The sequence below is a fragment of the Poecilia latipinna genome, unplaced genomic scaffold (assembly GCF_001443285.1).
Source record: "Poecilia latipinna isolate Pla-1442-1.1 unplaced genomic scaffold, P_latipinna-1.0 Scaffold1987, whole genome shotgun sequence".
Classification (NCBI taxonomy): domain Eukaryota; kingdom Metazoa; phylum Chordata; class Actinopteri; order Cyprinodontiformes; family Poeciliidae; genus Poecilia; species Poecilia latipinna.
In genome coordinates this window covers 105,482-120,930 of record NW_015114603.1, presented here as the reverse complement: position 1 = coordinate 120,930, position 15,449 = coordinate 105,482, and the positions used below count along the sequence as shown (strand labels likewise).

General features: G+C 39.5%; 1 protein-coding gene across 1 annotated transcript; it reads left to right on the top strand.

Moving 5' to 3' along the window:
- The first annotated feature begins 2,722 nt into the window (after nt 1–2,722).
- LOC106935615 (UPF0606 protein KIAA1549L-like) lies at nt 2,723–14,987 on the top strand. Its single transcript, XM_015016162.1, has 10 exons — nt 2,723–2,876; nt 3,574–3,794; nt 5,206–5,338; nt 7,328–7,569; nt 7,834–7,999; nt 8,752–8,849; nt 11,440–11,591; nt 11,670–11,824; nt 13,211–13,281; nt 14,355–14,987. Exons 1-9 carry the CDS (start codon nt 2,802–2,804, stop codon nt 13,238–13,240), a joined length of 1,272 nt encoding a protein of 423 aa, XP_014871648.1. The 5' UTR covers nt 2,723–2,801; the 3' UTR covers nt 13,241–13,281; nt 14,355–14,987.
- The last annotated feature ends 462 nt before the right edge of the window (nt 14,988–15,449 follow it).

Below are 15,449 nucleotides of genomic sequence, written 5' to 3'. Positions count from 1 at the left end.
TACACAGCAATTATATAGTGCTTCACAAGACAGACTTCATTTTGGTGATAAATATTTGATTGTGTCTAGATTGTACCAGGAGCACCTGTGATCAAAGGTGACGGATCGTTTTTGTTTTGCATTGGTTGCATAACTTTTCCTCAGCTTTCTCGTAACCCAGAGAGTCCAGGACACTGACTTTCAATCTCTTTTTGCACAAGCATACGCATTTTCACAGTAAATGGTGTGATTTGTCATTCAGTTTAGCTTAATTAATGAATACCTCAGCAAGAATCGACATTTGTTTGTTTCAGCCTTTTGCTGGTGTTTGCAGGGTCCTCGAAAGGGACAAGACTAGGTTTTTTTTATTAGAATGAATGAGCAAGGTGAAAAAAATAAGCTTTTGCTGAAAGTTTTAGGGGACTGCAAATGCAAATCTGTTTTATGCTATAAATCTGGTACACCGCATCAAATGATGACATTTATGTTTGAGCTGAACATTCTCTCTTTCTAAATAAAGTGTATCACTACTATTACTTTTCTTGTACACCCTGACTTGGGACTTTCTGATTTTCGCTCTGCATCATGTGCAGGATGTTTGAACATTGTTGCTGAATACTAATGATACCAATATCGACACATAACAGAGCTGCTGGTATATTTGCAGGAAAGTTTAGAAAGGGAATGATTAATCTCAGTACAGCTTTACAATGTTATCCCATTGCACTTTATAAAAAACTTGTTCAAATTCATATTCTTTTAAAAGGAAATATTTAATCATACCAATCCACTACGATCCAGTTAAGAAGACTGATTCAAATTTGGCTGCGTACAGTTGAATTTGATTCTAATTGTAATGCAGTGGACTCAAACTTGTGTAATTGTGAACTGAAAAAAGTTATATATCAGTTCATGGAAAGAGCATAAAGAGTCTCTGACAATGTTCAGAGTCCTGATCCTTCAGCATCTCTGAAATAGATTCTTAGCAGAAGATCAGGACACATTTCAAAGACCCTTTGACTCCCCTCACTATCCTCTGCAAGGCTGTCTTATCTACTGCATTGCATCCTGAATACACTTAGGCTGCAACACTAATGATGACAAAAGAACATAGATGGAAAGGTAGAATCCATGGCGGGTAGTTTTGTACATTTGAGAAACTAGTCAAGAACCAAATCATTTATACTTTAAAAGTGTGTGCTTGCTTTTTAATGTGTCTGTTTTCCCTCCACTAAGCTGCTACTTTATTGGCAACATTTATATCCTTGTTTAAACTCCTTCGCAAATTCAAAGCAACACCAAATACGCAGCAATCAGCATTCAAAAAAAAAAAAAATGTTTGAATATAAACTTTGTGCTCAACATCTGCTGTGATGGTAGTAAAGCTGTTGTCACGGCAGATGCTGGTGTCAAGTGTTTGTATTATCTTTTTGCATAGTTAAAATGTCCAATCTGGTCTATGGTGTCTGCTGTTTGTGACGCCCACCTGATGCCCGACCTTGACTGTCAGGCTTGACATGCGGCACAGCTTCAGTAGCAAATAATGCAAGCTGAGCTGCTGCCAAGATGAAGGCCGCTTGACACTGTTAGTTTTCGAGCTGAGTTATCATGATGTCAGTCTGGGAGTGACTCAGAGTGGACTCAGAGCAACACAACTCTGCCCATCTGCTCCCTCCCTCAACAACACGCCGCGTAGCCTTAAACATGAGCTTCATATGTCTGAGGACCACCACAGTGCGGTAATGTTGTTTCGTCAAGGCAAACATGACATTGTTTGTTGTTGTTCTCCCAGCGTTAATATTAAAACTCTGTTTGTTCTGTATTTCCTCATCTAACTTTGTAGTTTCCATAGCAACAAGTGGATCTAAATAAAAGAGATTAGTAAACGCTTCTTTTTTTTTTTTTTTTTCCTAATTTGCAACATTTGACAGTTCACCCAGGGCAAAGTGAGCATGAAAACAAAGAGACAAAGCTGTTCAGAGAAACCAGCTGGCTTTTAAAAGAGCTTGCAGCAGCAAAAGCTCACAGTAATATCTTCTGTAAGATTTTATTAGTCTTATATTTCTAGAAGAAGTTTAGTCCACTCTTCTTTGCAACGTTGCATCAGTTCATTGACGTTTAGAGGCTATCGTGTTCCCACTTTTTTGATAAGTTCCCACCACAGGTTGAGTTGTCGCTTTTATAGGCAAATGCAAAACCTTAATTTCTTTCTTTTGTAGCCATTCTGTTGCAGCTCTGCTTGTCCATTTTGGTCCCAGCTTCATCTGTTGATCAGATGGGATCATATTTGACTGTAAGAGGAGATCATGGTTGACTCAGTGACTCAGGTTCCCAAAGAGCCCAAATCATCATCCCTCTACCACCATTACTGATAGTTGCAATGATCTGTTTGTGATACAAAGACGCTGTGCATTACAGCCAGGCATCTGAACTTTGATATCAGCTATTTGATGGACATTGCTCTAAAAAAAAACAACCAAAAAAACATGTGGTTCTATTAAAGTTTTGCAAAAAATGACTTTGCAATTTTTTGTTGTTAAAATGTAGCGTTTTGCCTTACTTTATGGTCATTTTATCTCCATACATGTTCTTTTCTCAAAACATTTTTGATTAATTTTTGATGTGTAATTATAAAGATATCGCAAGAAATAAAAACCGTATTGTTCAATATTCTTCTCCCCTACTAGAGACATTTTAATATAATTCCTGTACCACTTGGACAACATTACGGTCTGTGTCTTATTATAATTGTTTAACGTGTCTTCTTCCCAGACCCATATGAGGACCATTCAGGCTCTCTGCGTCTCATCACCATTAAACCCATGACGGCCCAGCCCACCTTCTCCTACCCCTCCTCCTCCTCGCACAGCCAGGATTCAGTGGTCGTCAATGGGGAGGTGAGTCTGCAAAACACACACATGGAGGTCTGTCTCATAGTGCTAGTGCTGACAAGTACAATTAGTAACTGAACCACATTTGGTTGGCTAGATTCACCTTCAGGCTGTGACGCAAACAGGAAATTTAAAGATTAAGGACACTATTGGAATTTTTTTTTTTTTGTACATATTATATTTGAAATATCAGCTTTTGCATAACGAATGATCCTACATCAAACCCAGCATAAAATTCATTCAAATTTAATGGCAACTGTGCCTAATCTGTCAATTTCTCACTTTACTCATCTATTATCCCGTCCTCCCACCTTGTGTAACATCACATCCCCTCTGGGACACATTGTGCTGTTACTGAATTTAGCTGTTGTTGGAGCAAACAGTTTCCCTCATCTAATCTCTCACCCTGTTTGTCACGTCTCACTCTTGTTCTGCCTCTGTGTCTGTGCACTTCTCAAGCTGAGACTGGCAAAAAATTATTCCTCAGCCCACATCACACAATATACCAGGACCAACAGCAGGGGATTTCTGTCCCTTCCCAATTTATAGGTGTGCTTTGAAGAAAAAATATGTTTAAGGTGTGAAAGGTTCCTTGACTATCTGTAATGTGTAAAAAGAAAAAGAAAAACATTTAACAGATATTTTGGATTTCTTTTTAACATGACGACTTGACACCAGTACTCAAATTTTTGTTTATTTGTAGGCAAACCACGTTGGGCTGAAGCAGAAATCGGACATCGAGCACTACAGAAACAAACTGCGTCAAAAGGCTCGAAGGAAGGGGTACGGAGAGTTCTCGCTCTCTGAGAGTCTCAACCATGGTTACAGTCACCGTGACAGCAGGCACAACCGACATGACGGCGCCATCAAACCGCCCTTGACTGCTGAGGAGAAGAGGGCCTCTTTTGCAGGATGTCATAAGAGGTGAGGAGTTGGCCTTATATAGCAACGAAATGACCAGAAAAAACGGCAACAAATGACTCTAAAATTCAGAGAAAGTTTTATTTCATTTTAACTTTAGTGGCATCTTTTTTTCCCACTTGTTCCTGACTAGTTTCCCTGTTAGTTTCAAAGAAGCATGAACTAGCTCCTAGGCTAATTAGTATCAACATATTGATACAATAAATTTGTTCTAGGCTAGTTAGTTTTAAATCAACAAAAGGGTTTTCTTCATCACAGTTCTTCATAGATTCATAAAAATGATTACAACTCTACCGTTTGTCTTGCATCTTCTCTTAGTTTCATCACAGATGCATTCAAGTATTAAAGTAAAGGCTCAACAGTTGGCTCATATTGTTATCCTCAGTACGTCTTGCTTGTGTGAAACTGGTGGTAATTAATACACATCCGTGCATAACATTATTAATACTTTGTAGATGAAACTGAAAATTCACGGCAAATATAATAAAAAGCTCGCTGTAGATTTGTGACTGTTGCTTAGCAACATGTAAAAGTTCACATATAAAAAGCCTGTTTTACTTCAGCTCACCGTCATCTATGTTCCTTAATCAAATCATGAAAATTTCATTTCTGTATGAAATGCAACTTACTGGACTAGAGACGCTCTATGTATAAATTTGCCTTAAGATTAGGAGTACAATTTGTTTATAAAACCTGGTGCACAGTGAGAAGATTTTTGTATGATTAAACACAAGAAAGTATGACAGGATTTAAACCCGTCTTCAGGAAAAGTGTGACATTTTAGTCAGAATCTGTTTTAATGCAGACATCTCAATTCCAATCTTCAGATCATGATAAATCATGAAAATGCATGTATGTATATATTCAAATGCATATCTGCAAAGTATTATATACAATAAACACACATTAGCATTCTCAATTTATATGTAGAAATGTTCTCAACTTCAGCAATTCATTTTAAGTTATTTTCTAGTTTACAATAAGAGCCGAAGGTTCAAGCTCTTAAGTTTTTGTACCTATGAATTTTTTTTATTTTCTTCAAAGACTGAGAAATTAGTTTTAGTGGACAGTAAAAAAAATATTTTTTTTCACCCACAAGCATTGATTTTAAATTACATTTTAGCAACAACAACTTGATGCTAAAAGAGTTCAACTTTCCAAATAAAAATCTGTCATTGAAGAATTTAACGGTCTACCTTACAGGCACAATTGATTTTAAACCTCATTTGGAAAAACAAAGGAATGCTTTTATTTCGAAAATGTTACAATTTTCAAACAAACACACTAGCTTTAGGAAGCTTGCCAGATTAGTAAACATGATTGGTTATGCTAATGGTTGAGTTAAATACAGAAAGGCAAGTGAAAACTAAAAGAAACAACAAAACCCCGATATCTGTCGACATCTGGTCAACAGGTACTCCCACCCACGAGAGCCCACCTACTGGAGCCGTCAGTCTCTGAGCAGCCCCAGCCCAGTGGAGACAGAGATGGACCTGCTAGTGCTGAGGGAGAGATCCAGGAGGGGGATCCGAAATAACGGCTACGACGTACGTATCTAGATCAGATCCATCCTCTGAATCAGTCCTTTGTTGCCTTTAGCACAGATTGAATGCATCGTTCTGAAATGTGCAGAGACTGTGCAGAGGCATCAACTCCAGTTTTATGCAAAGTGAAACAGTTTTGCAAAGGATCTCTGGTCACTTTACCTAAAAGCATTGGCTGCCGACAATATGCCACAATTGTGGGTCAATAGAAAACAATTTAGTCTTATTTATTTACACAGGGTGTATGCCTCTAATGTGTATTGACCTTCAGGTATACAAATTGCTAAGGGATGTTAAACCAAATAGATATCACGGTATATTTTCAATGTTATTTGTATGATTTTCTCCCCACATACATTATTAAAAGAGATTTAAAGTTACTCTGCCTGTTCTTGTTTTTGAAGCCATTGAAATTAGTTACTGAATGACCATTCCAACTGGAAAAAAGAACAACTGAGCTGTTAAAAACAAACATTTTAGATTACTGAAAAGGTCAGAAAAAAAAATCCTCTTGCATATATTTATTGCACGGGGTGCTTCAAGCAGGACCTGTGGCTGAAAGATTTCCTGTAGTTGAAACTTGGCTGCAGCAAGATCACACTGAGCTTTAAAATCAGATTCTCTCTGAAGCTGCAGTGAGCAGCTCAGGTCCTCTGACTCAGTCAGTCAACTGATCGCTGTGGCAAAGTAAATCACTGCCACTTTGTCAATCTATTAAAAATAATCTCCCCTGAGTATTTATAACTTTAATCCTTCCCATCCCTTCTTTCCTTTCCTCTTCCTCTCTGCTCAGACCTACAGGATTAATAAAATTACCCTCCCATGAACTTTATAAAACAGAGATAAAGACATGAAAATGAAAAAAAAGGAAGTGATTAAAAAAGAACAGATGGAGCGATTTCTTTGTTTTATTGGGGCAAAAAGTTGAAAGAAAAAAAAAAGAATGAGAGATTAGTGAAATATCCTTCTACTGTGACTCTGATGCACTGTAATGACACATGCGACTGTGCTACCCGGCTGAATGTCAATGGCTTTGAATGTGATTACAACCCATTCATGGATTCAGATTGGAGGCTCGATAGCGTTTACCCCTGCACCGGGCGCTTTGAAGCGGAACAAGGAGAAAAGTGTGTGCATCAACTGTGTGTTTGTGTCTATACACAGCTTAGAGTTGAAGTATTCTTAACTGGGTACTTTCTCATATTTGCTTTCAAGTTGCACAGTTGCTGTCATAAGCTACACTCATCCTCCCATTCACACTCTGTCTATCTCCGCTTATCCTTGCAAGGTCAAGGGAGGGCCGGTGTCCATCTCCAACATTCATTTAGAGCAATTTACTCCCTTCATAGGTAGTCAGTCTATCGCAGGGCGACACAGAGACACACAAGACAAAACGACCAGACGCATCCGTCCTTCAAAAACACAATTAAGAGATATGACAAAAGATTTTTTTTTGGCCAAGATCTGAGCCCAGGAAATTGTTGCTGCAATGCAGCAGTGCTGACAGCTGGACTTGTTTCAAGTTGCTATCCAATTTAAGATAGTTTGAAAAGTCTTTGTCAAAAGTAGGTATGGGTGTTATGATCTTTGCTTTTATAGCTTCTATTTAACAAGAAGGCATTTTGACTGAGTTGAGATCAAAAATAATTTTCATTTTCTTAATTTAGAGTAAATTTTTCTCCTTGGATCCTTAAAATAAAATTTAATGAGACATAATTACAATTAATAGGTCAGACTTGAAAGAAAAAAATCAGAAATTAGTATTGGTCAGGAAAGCCACATTTGCACATTTCTGCTTTCTGTGTAAAGTTCTTCCTTCCTACTCCTTTTTTTTTTGTGAGATGAGAAAGAAATCCATGGTGAAAAGCAGCTGAAAAAGTAATGACGGTTACAAGCCCGGGTGTTTGCTGTCAGTGTTGTTAAAATTAACAATCGGAAAGATAATGCTTGCACTCCCGGTCTGTTCTCTGAGTGTGCTTGCTGCGTTGCCAGGGGGAACCAGAACCGTTTGAGGAGACGAACGTGGACCGTCTGATGACCTCTCTGGGCTACGGAGGAGGATCCACTGGAACCGGGAACAGCAGTTTGGGGGTGAAAGCTCACCGCGGATCCGACTCCTCCACACTCAGCTCACAGCCGTCCATTGACGAGGTCCGCACGCAGATGCACATGTTGCTTGGCAACGCTTTCAGCCTGGCGCCTCCGGATCATGACCCTCCCTCCCCTCCAACGAAGTAATTTTATTTTTCTCACTGACGCTTTATCTGCCAGAACATCTGCATCATTCACAGCATTGTGTGGAGAAGCGAGAGGTCCCCTGGTGCACAGTTTGAACTTTTGAAGAGCAAACAGCCCACTCTCAAGCTGTTTCTCGAAAAGTGGAATACATTTTGAGCCTGAACATGCTTGCTCAGTGTTCCCGAGCATACTGGCGAGAGACAGAAGTGTAAAACCATATCTCTCTTCCATTTTTGATGCCGTTTATCTCTGAATTTCAGCCACCGCCACCACCACCATCATGCCCACAGTGTCTACAACCCCTCCCACAGCAGTCACTACAGTGATGGTGTGACCAGCGCTCCGGGGACGATGAACCACCCCTGTGGAGGCAGGCAGAGAAGCGCGGGTTACGAGGACATGCATCAATGTAGCCTGCCTAAACCGGTAAGTGCTAAATTAAAAGCTGCAGCCATAAAATAATGCTGGATGCTGAGCCTATTTTAAACCACCTTTTAATGTACTGTGGATAAAAAACCCTTTATTCAGTTAGTTGGTGTATATGTTTTATTTAAGCAAAAGTATTTTACAACTTTAACCTTTCCACATTGTATTAAGCTGGGCAGCAAACTTGTGCATGTTTTTTGGGGGGCATGTCATTATATAGAGCGACACAAGTAACTCATAATTGTACAGTGAAATGAAAATGCAGCCATTTGCCATTATAAGCCTCCTGACTTAATGTCGCTATTGAATTTCTGCAATCCAATGTATTATTTATTTTTGCTTTATTAATTGTGGCGCAACCACAATTTTTTTTCAACCACCTGACCAGCATTGTGGAGCAACAGGGATGCTTCAATACTCATCTTACCGATGAAGGAAGTCTTGTCACTTTGCCTCTTTCCTTTATTTGTTCAAAAGACTCTAAATTATAGAAAATGTATGACAGATCTTAATTATTTACATCAAAATGTTTTTGGATGGGTAGTTTTAGACGTCATCGCAGCAGCTAAAGCAACTATTAAAGCAGGAGGAGCTTTAATAGTTAATGGGAACAAAAACCTGAGCTGGTACCAATAATAAAACCACTATTTGCAACTCAAATGTATAAACCTGTTACTTACTTTTTGTTCTAAGTTGTGTGTGTGTGTGTGTGTTTTTTTTTTCTTTGCTGTGTATTGACTCTCTTATTGCAGGGTTTCCGGTTCACTCAGCTTCCCGATATGGGCATCGGCTCTCCTCCGCCTCTAATCCCCTCCAGACCGGGACCGCCACCTGGAACCTCAATACGATGGTAACGCACACCAACGCAAATACAGAAAAATATGTCCCCTTATGTGGTATCAACTTCAGTACGAATAGGAAGATGACACTCTGTCCTCTCACCGAAAGACGTCGTTTATAGCAATGTTACATCGCTGAGACATTTGGAACAGGAAATACATAACATTTAAAGGCTCTCAGATTAAACAGAAGGTTTGCGTCTAAAAGAATGAGTCAAACAGATTTAAAGTGACTGGAGAGAACACATTTAAAGTGACTCTGCACGCTAACTTCCCTCTGTCGGGCCCATATGTTAGTCTGCATCACGTGACCTGAGCATGCTCTTCATTTCAATGCTGTTGCTGTGTGCTCTGTGTTGCTGGGCACTTGAGCACTGCAGGAAGTGATTGACTGCTCCGATGTTCATGTTCCCAAGAAGTAACGTGATCGCCATCTAGTGGGCTATGTGTAGAAAACACTGCAGAGAGCACAAAAGCCCCCAGCTGTGAGCAGCGACACGGAGACAAACATACTATTATGAGATGATTATTTTAAATTGAGTTCTTAAGATGTGTATTACTGATGTAGGAAATAAGAGCAGTTTTGTATGTTGTGCTGAAATCCAAGCAGTTGTTTTTTTTTATTTTTTATGTTTATTTAAATGCAGGTTTTAGTGGTTAACCACTCAGCTCTGCAGACTTCAGTTCCTCTGTGCCCCTGTGGGAGGAGGAGAGCAGCATGTTAATTCCTCTTTAGTATGCTGTGTGTGGCATTAATGTGCTCTGTGCATTATGGCTCTGAGAATCTGTCAGTGACCTCATCTGTCCCCTGATCCTGCACAGTGCTTCAACATCCAGAGTGTTTCTACAGTGCAGGCCACTGCGCTGTGATGTGCTGGATGATTTACAATACCTCACTGACAGCAGCAGCCGTGCTCTGCACACAGAGCAGGTGCAAAGTTCAGGATCGATAGTGAAGATTCTTGAAACAGCGGTGTTTCCAAAAATCGTTTCACATGCCAGGTAGAACAAATATCAAAATATCCCAACGCGGTTAAATACTTAGATGATTATTCACATTTTTTGCACGGTAACAGGATTGACTCATGACAAATGTCTCCGGTGGTTGTTTAAGATGCTGACTGGATGCTCTGTTTTCTCTTTTTTTTGCAATAAATGAAAAGTTTGTATATTATGTATAGATGTAAATGTAGACTTTTGGATGCCTTTTATTTTAATGTTGTGAATTAACTAAAAATAATTTAATCTGCTCACCTGTTCATCAGTACAGGATACCATTAATTGCATAGCAGTGATTACCTGAAAAACAACTGCAGTAGATGCACCAGACTTGGCTAGAACCAAACCAGGCAGTTACAGTGAGACTTGACAATGGAGAAGTGGTTTGTGACAACCAGTGATTTACAAGTATTTTCTATTATGCACTCTCAGTCTGCTGCAGAAAAAAACAAAAACAACAAAAAAAAAACTGTCCCACTGCAGGTAGTTTTGCGTAGTTTGATTAATCTGGGGTTATAATCTGAACTATAAGAGTCAAGTGAATTTAATGGGAATCTGGGCCACAATTAAAGACTGAGTGATATATAATTAAACTCGATTATAAATGAGACTTGAGCATTTTTCATGATTATTTCTTTTCATAATTTATCAAAAATACTCAACTGTCAAGAAAAATAGAATAAAATGTAACAGTTAAGTACATGGGGAGAAATAGAGATGAGTTGGCAAAGTGGCAATGCTTTGGTATAAAATGGGTAACAAGTGGAAGGACACCACTGACTCCTGAACTGAAATGTTGTTTTGTTTCTTATCATTCAGTTGTTCAGCTTTATTCAGAGCGTTCCTTGTCACTATTTATGTTAATTTCACATAATTACAGGTTTATCTGCCTTTGGTGTGCACCGTTCAAAGTGCTCTCACTGGATGTCAGATAACATTTCTGTTGCTTTTGTCCGTCATGACTCAGGAGGCTCAGCTACCTTCCCTGCCTGCTGACAACTGAACTGTCAGCACAGATTAAACATAAAACCGAGAGCCACTTTTACTGCTCTGATCCAACTTAAACCCCAGCTTCCATGCTCAAATTATTTGTTTTAATTATTTTTCAAAAAGCAGCAAGCATAGTTTATGTAAAACTGTATCTTATAAATCTGTGTTGACTAAAGAACTGAGAGAATTTAACTGGCTCGCATTTACATCTTATTTGGCGTAAAAAGCAACACTTGTACTCCAAATGAAATTGAGAATATGTCTAAGCAATGAAACACATACGACCTCCAACTTTAATTTTTTTCGTGTAATTCTATTTTCCTTGATATTTTTTCAGTCTACTTCTGGTTTGATCAAAGACCATAAAGTCAATTTACTGAGTCAACTAGTTGATCAGAACCATGATAAATGGAAAAATAATTTATAGCTTAGTATATATAGCTTCATATCCATTTTATATATTTAGTATCGTGTTCATAAGCACATTGTTATGTTTCACAGCAGAAGCGTGCGGCGTATTTAAGCTAGATGAAGCTCTAGTTTGGTGCTGCCGATTGTTTTATGGGGGTTTTTTTGTTCTGTTTGGAGTTGAAATCAGTGTCTCTTCTGCAGTAACAGCTCCACCCCTGATGTGAGTCTGAAGCCCCGTGTGTCCGAAGCATCAGATCTGCAGACCCAGCAGCACAACGGCGCCCCCTACCTGCCGCTCTCTAGGACACCGTTCCCTGCTGTCACTGTAGATCAGTCCATCAGCACCTACTCAGGCAAGACACGGCATTAGCATGTTGAAACACTGGGGACAGGAGAGTGGTTTGTTTTCACTATTACTGTCATCCTAACAGGAAACCCAATCACAGCAGTCTATGCTATATCAGCCAATCGTCCGGGTTACTCAGACTACTTCGTCATGTCTCCACCGTCCTCATATCGGAGTCCCTCCTGGATGTCCTATCCACCCGAACCTGAAGATTTACCACGGCAGTGGAACGACACACCTGTAAGACCCACACAGTGATGTGAAAAAGTATTTACCAGGCTGTAGACTGGTTGTGTTTTTGCCTTTATTGTCACACTTAAATATTTCAGATGGTAAAATAAATGGAATAACATATGTAATAATAAATGTACGCTGTGTAAATACAAGAAACTGTTTTTAAGTGACATTTTAAAAATATTAAGGCTGTTCAAGCCACTCAGACATATTACAAAAAAGTGAACTGTGCAACATCCATGTTAATAACAAACCTTTAGAATGGAGAAATCTATCGTAGAGCCTGTGTGACAACATGAAGTTGGCTAAATGATCTCAGGAAACAATGCATTTAAAAAAAAATTAAAGAATAGATGAAAAACAAAGTCACTGACACCATTCAGTCTGGAGAGGGTTAAAAATATCTGAGGCTTTGGGACACCAATGAACATCAGCCAGGACCTTTATGTACAAATGGTGAAAACATGGAGCAGCAGTAATCCCTCCTAGGAGCAGATGACTCATCCAGGTGGTCACATCGGCACCCATAGCAACATCTGTAGCACTGTGGGCTTCACATGCCTCAGGTGAGGTCAGTGATCATGACTCAAGCACAAAACTGGCAGCCGTGAGAGGGATGAAAGGACAAAGCCACGGCTGACCAAAGAGAAAACAAAGAGACGTCTGACAGTTTCATCTTGCATAAAACAAATGCAGAATTTAAGAAAACAAACATCATACACTGTGATAAGTGAGATAATCTGGGGTACATTTTTTTTGCTTCAGTACTCTGACGAAGCAGTCATAGAAGCAAAACCATTTTTTCTTCTTTCTCAACAATGTGGAAGGGAAATGTTCACCAGTACTTTGTGACCTTAGGTTGAAGCACGCTTGAGTTATGCAGCAGGATAAGCAGTGAGACAAGTTCACCCTGAAATGGCTCAAAACAACACTGTTGTGGAGTGACCTAGTCAAAGTTTGTACTTAAATCTGATTGTGAGGCTTTGGCGTGACCTTAAACATGTCAAAGCCTTCATCTCTTTTGCAAGTAAGAGAGGACCAAAGGATGAAGAAGACTCGTTGCCAGCAGTGGCACTTATTGGACTGGTGGTAAATTACTTCTCCATGTGCTTTCCACATACTTTTCCCGCATAAAAAAAATGAGAATCACTTGACAGCTGCTGTTGTGTTTAATACGATTATCTTCATCTAATTGTAAAAATATGTCTGATGATTCGAAACATTAAAATGTGACAAAAAAAAATCTGAAGTTGTGTAAGGGGGTAAATACTTTTACATGACATCTTTATTTCTTCGAAACAGAAAGTTATGTGCAGAAATGTGAAAGGATTTTTCATTGTGTGGTAACATCTTTTATGTCTTCCTTTGCTTTTTTCCCCCTGATCTCTGCAGAACTCTCGCCACCTGGAGACCATCTGCTGAAGATGGCCACCGGTGACGCCGAGCAGAAACACTCTGAATCGGTGGGTCAGCTCTCCACTGCTATTTTTATTCGTAAAAGAAAAGCTGTTTTGTCATCATTGTGCAGATGAGCGATTGTTGATTTCATTACATTCATACAATTAATTTTTGATTTAAAGCCCCTAGAGTTAGAAAATGTCCTGTAATCATTTAATTCAGCGTTAAAGGACAGGTTTTGGTTCAGGTTTTTGAATAATTACTCTCTCCAAATAGTTTTTAGAGCCACTTTATGCTACATGTTTCCAGTCATTCAAATTACAAATTGATTTTGCTCGTCTAAAGCTGCACATTTCGACTCAGAATGTGGTTTGGAGGATGAAGGGTGTACACAGAAAGTATAAGGAATAGTTCTACAACGTGCAGTAAGTTTTGCTTTCGCAGTTGGTGAAGATTGGTCAATTGACCCAGACAGTGACAACATCACGGGGTTCATAGGTCAGACCGCAGAGCAGCTTGGAGGCTGACACCGTTTAATCTTTGCCGTTATTGAGCTCAGAGCCAAAGCTGCACCTGCAGCATCCCGTGGCTGGAAGTCGGTTTAAAGGTCAGCTTAAAATTTCTGGCAAACTGACAGACGATGAAGAATACTCTGGACTACACAGAGACATGTTAACAGATCACACAAGGCTCTGAAGAGTCTCCGTTTCAAACCTGCACAAATGTTCCTGTGGCTCAGTTCAGTTCATTTCAGTTAAAAGACCCTTTTTATGAAATGCATTAAAAAATGCCACAGTTTTCTCAGTCTGTTCACTAAAATGTTTGCAGCTGTAATTTCAGCAAAAGGTAGTTTTACTTAGCATAGATTCAGCTGAAAGTAATGTACTGAAAAATATTTAAAAAGCAGTCTTATAAAAAAAAAAAAAAAAACCTGGGGAAAGACTTTTAGAAACTAGCCTGATTGATCAAGACCACTTTTGAAGAATCAAAGAGGGTTTGGTTCATAGGAAGCAAAGTGCAAGGAAAGTAAAGTGGTTAAAAGTCTCTGCGCAGTACCATCGATTGTTGAAACTTGGGGTTTTGTTTGCGCCTCTTTCTGTTTTCTCACAGCTTTATTTCACCCTTTTGCTTCCTGCAGGTATCTCTTCGACGACATAGATGACCTCTTTCCCTCTGAAGGCACTCTCCGGCTTCATCGACCCTCGTCTTCTCTGACCTCCGTCTCATCTAAGAACCTGAGAGTGACGCTAGTTCCTCTGCTCCAGGAAGTCTCTCACTTTCTCCTCTTTAATATCTTTACAAGCGAGATCCTCAGCCATAAATTTTGAGCAACCCCTGGCCTCTGTAGTCTGCTCAGGCCCCTTTAACTCTTCTGCAGTGCCCACTGCTGTACAGGCGAAAGCCCCCCCTCCACACGCTGGTTGGTGAAGCTGAGCTGCGCTGAGCTTCCTGCAGTGTGAAAGAACAGAGCGAGTACAGCACAGTGTGACAAACTCTAGCACTTATTTGCCATCTTCCCAGCACACGATGGCACACAGTTATCAGTACGTTACTGCCCCAGCAATGGCCATTACTACTCCGTGGCACTGGACCAGGCCGGTCTGGACTGGACTGGACTGGACTGGACTGGACTGGACTGGACTGGACTCGAGGTCCACCACAAAGCCAGGAAAGCTGAACTGACGTAAAACTGTGCTTTTTTTGATGAATCCAAATTCCTCTGTAAATCTTATACAGCTGGTAAATATATGTATTTTAAACTTGAGTAAGGAAAAAAAAAATAAGGGAAAAAAGATGAACAACAATGACAAAAAAAAAAAACAACAACAACAACAACAAAAAAACAATCTCTGGTCCTCAGCTGTCTCAATTTTAGTTTTTGGATATTTGTGTGCTTTTGTCTTCTTTTTTTTTTTGCATTGATTATTATCAATGGATTACTATTCAAAACAAAACCGTGGGTGTTGCTTATTCACTCACAATATTTCAAGCAAGAAACACGTTCCATTCTTTGAGGCAGAGAAATCAGCGGCTTAGTTGTACGTGGTTATGATGGCTTTTCTATACTTTTGAAAAAATAATTGTTTAACATTTTCCTTCAGTAGATTCAGTAATGAAAAAAAAAGAATTAGTCACAATGTTCTGTCCAAACATCTGTTGATGACGTTTTTGTCCAGTTTCTTGTCACATTGGTCGAACTGAAGTCATTACAACCATTCTGAGATTTGTCCTC

What these genes read in the sequence shown, in the direction of transcription:
- LOC106935615 (XM_015016162.1), top strand. Translation starts at nt 2,802, where the DNA reads ATGACGGCCCAGCCCACCTTCTCCTACCCCTCCTCCTCCTCGCACAGC. An exon ending in TCCGAAATAACGGCTACGAC is followed by an intron (nt 5,339 to 7,327) that starts GTACGTATCTAG and finishes CTGCGTTGCCAG; the next exon opens with GGGGAACCAGAACCGTTTGA. An exon ending in CCTGGAACCTCAATACGATG is followed by an intron (nt 8,850 to 11,439) that starts GTAACGCACACC and finishes TCTCTTCTGCAG; the next exon opens with TAACAGCTCCACCCCTGATG.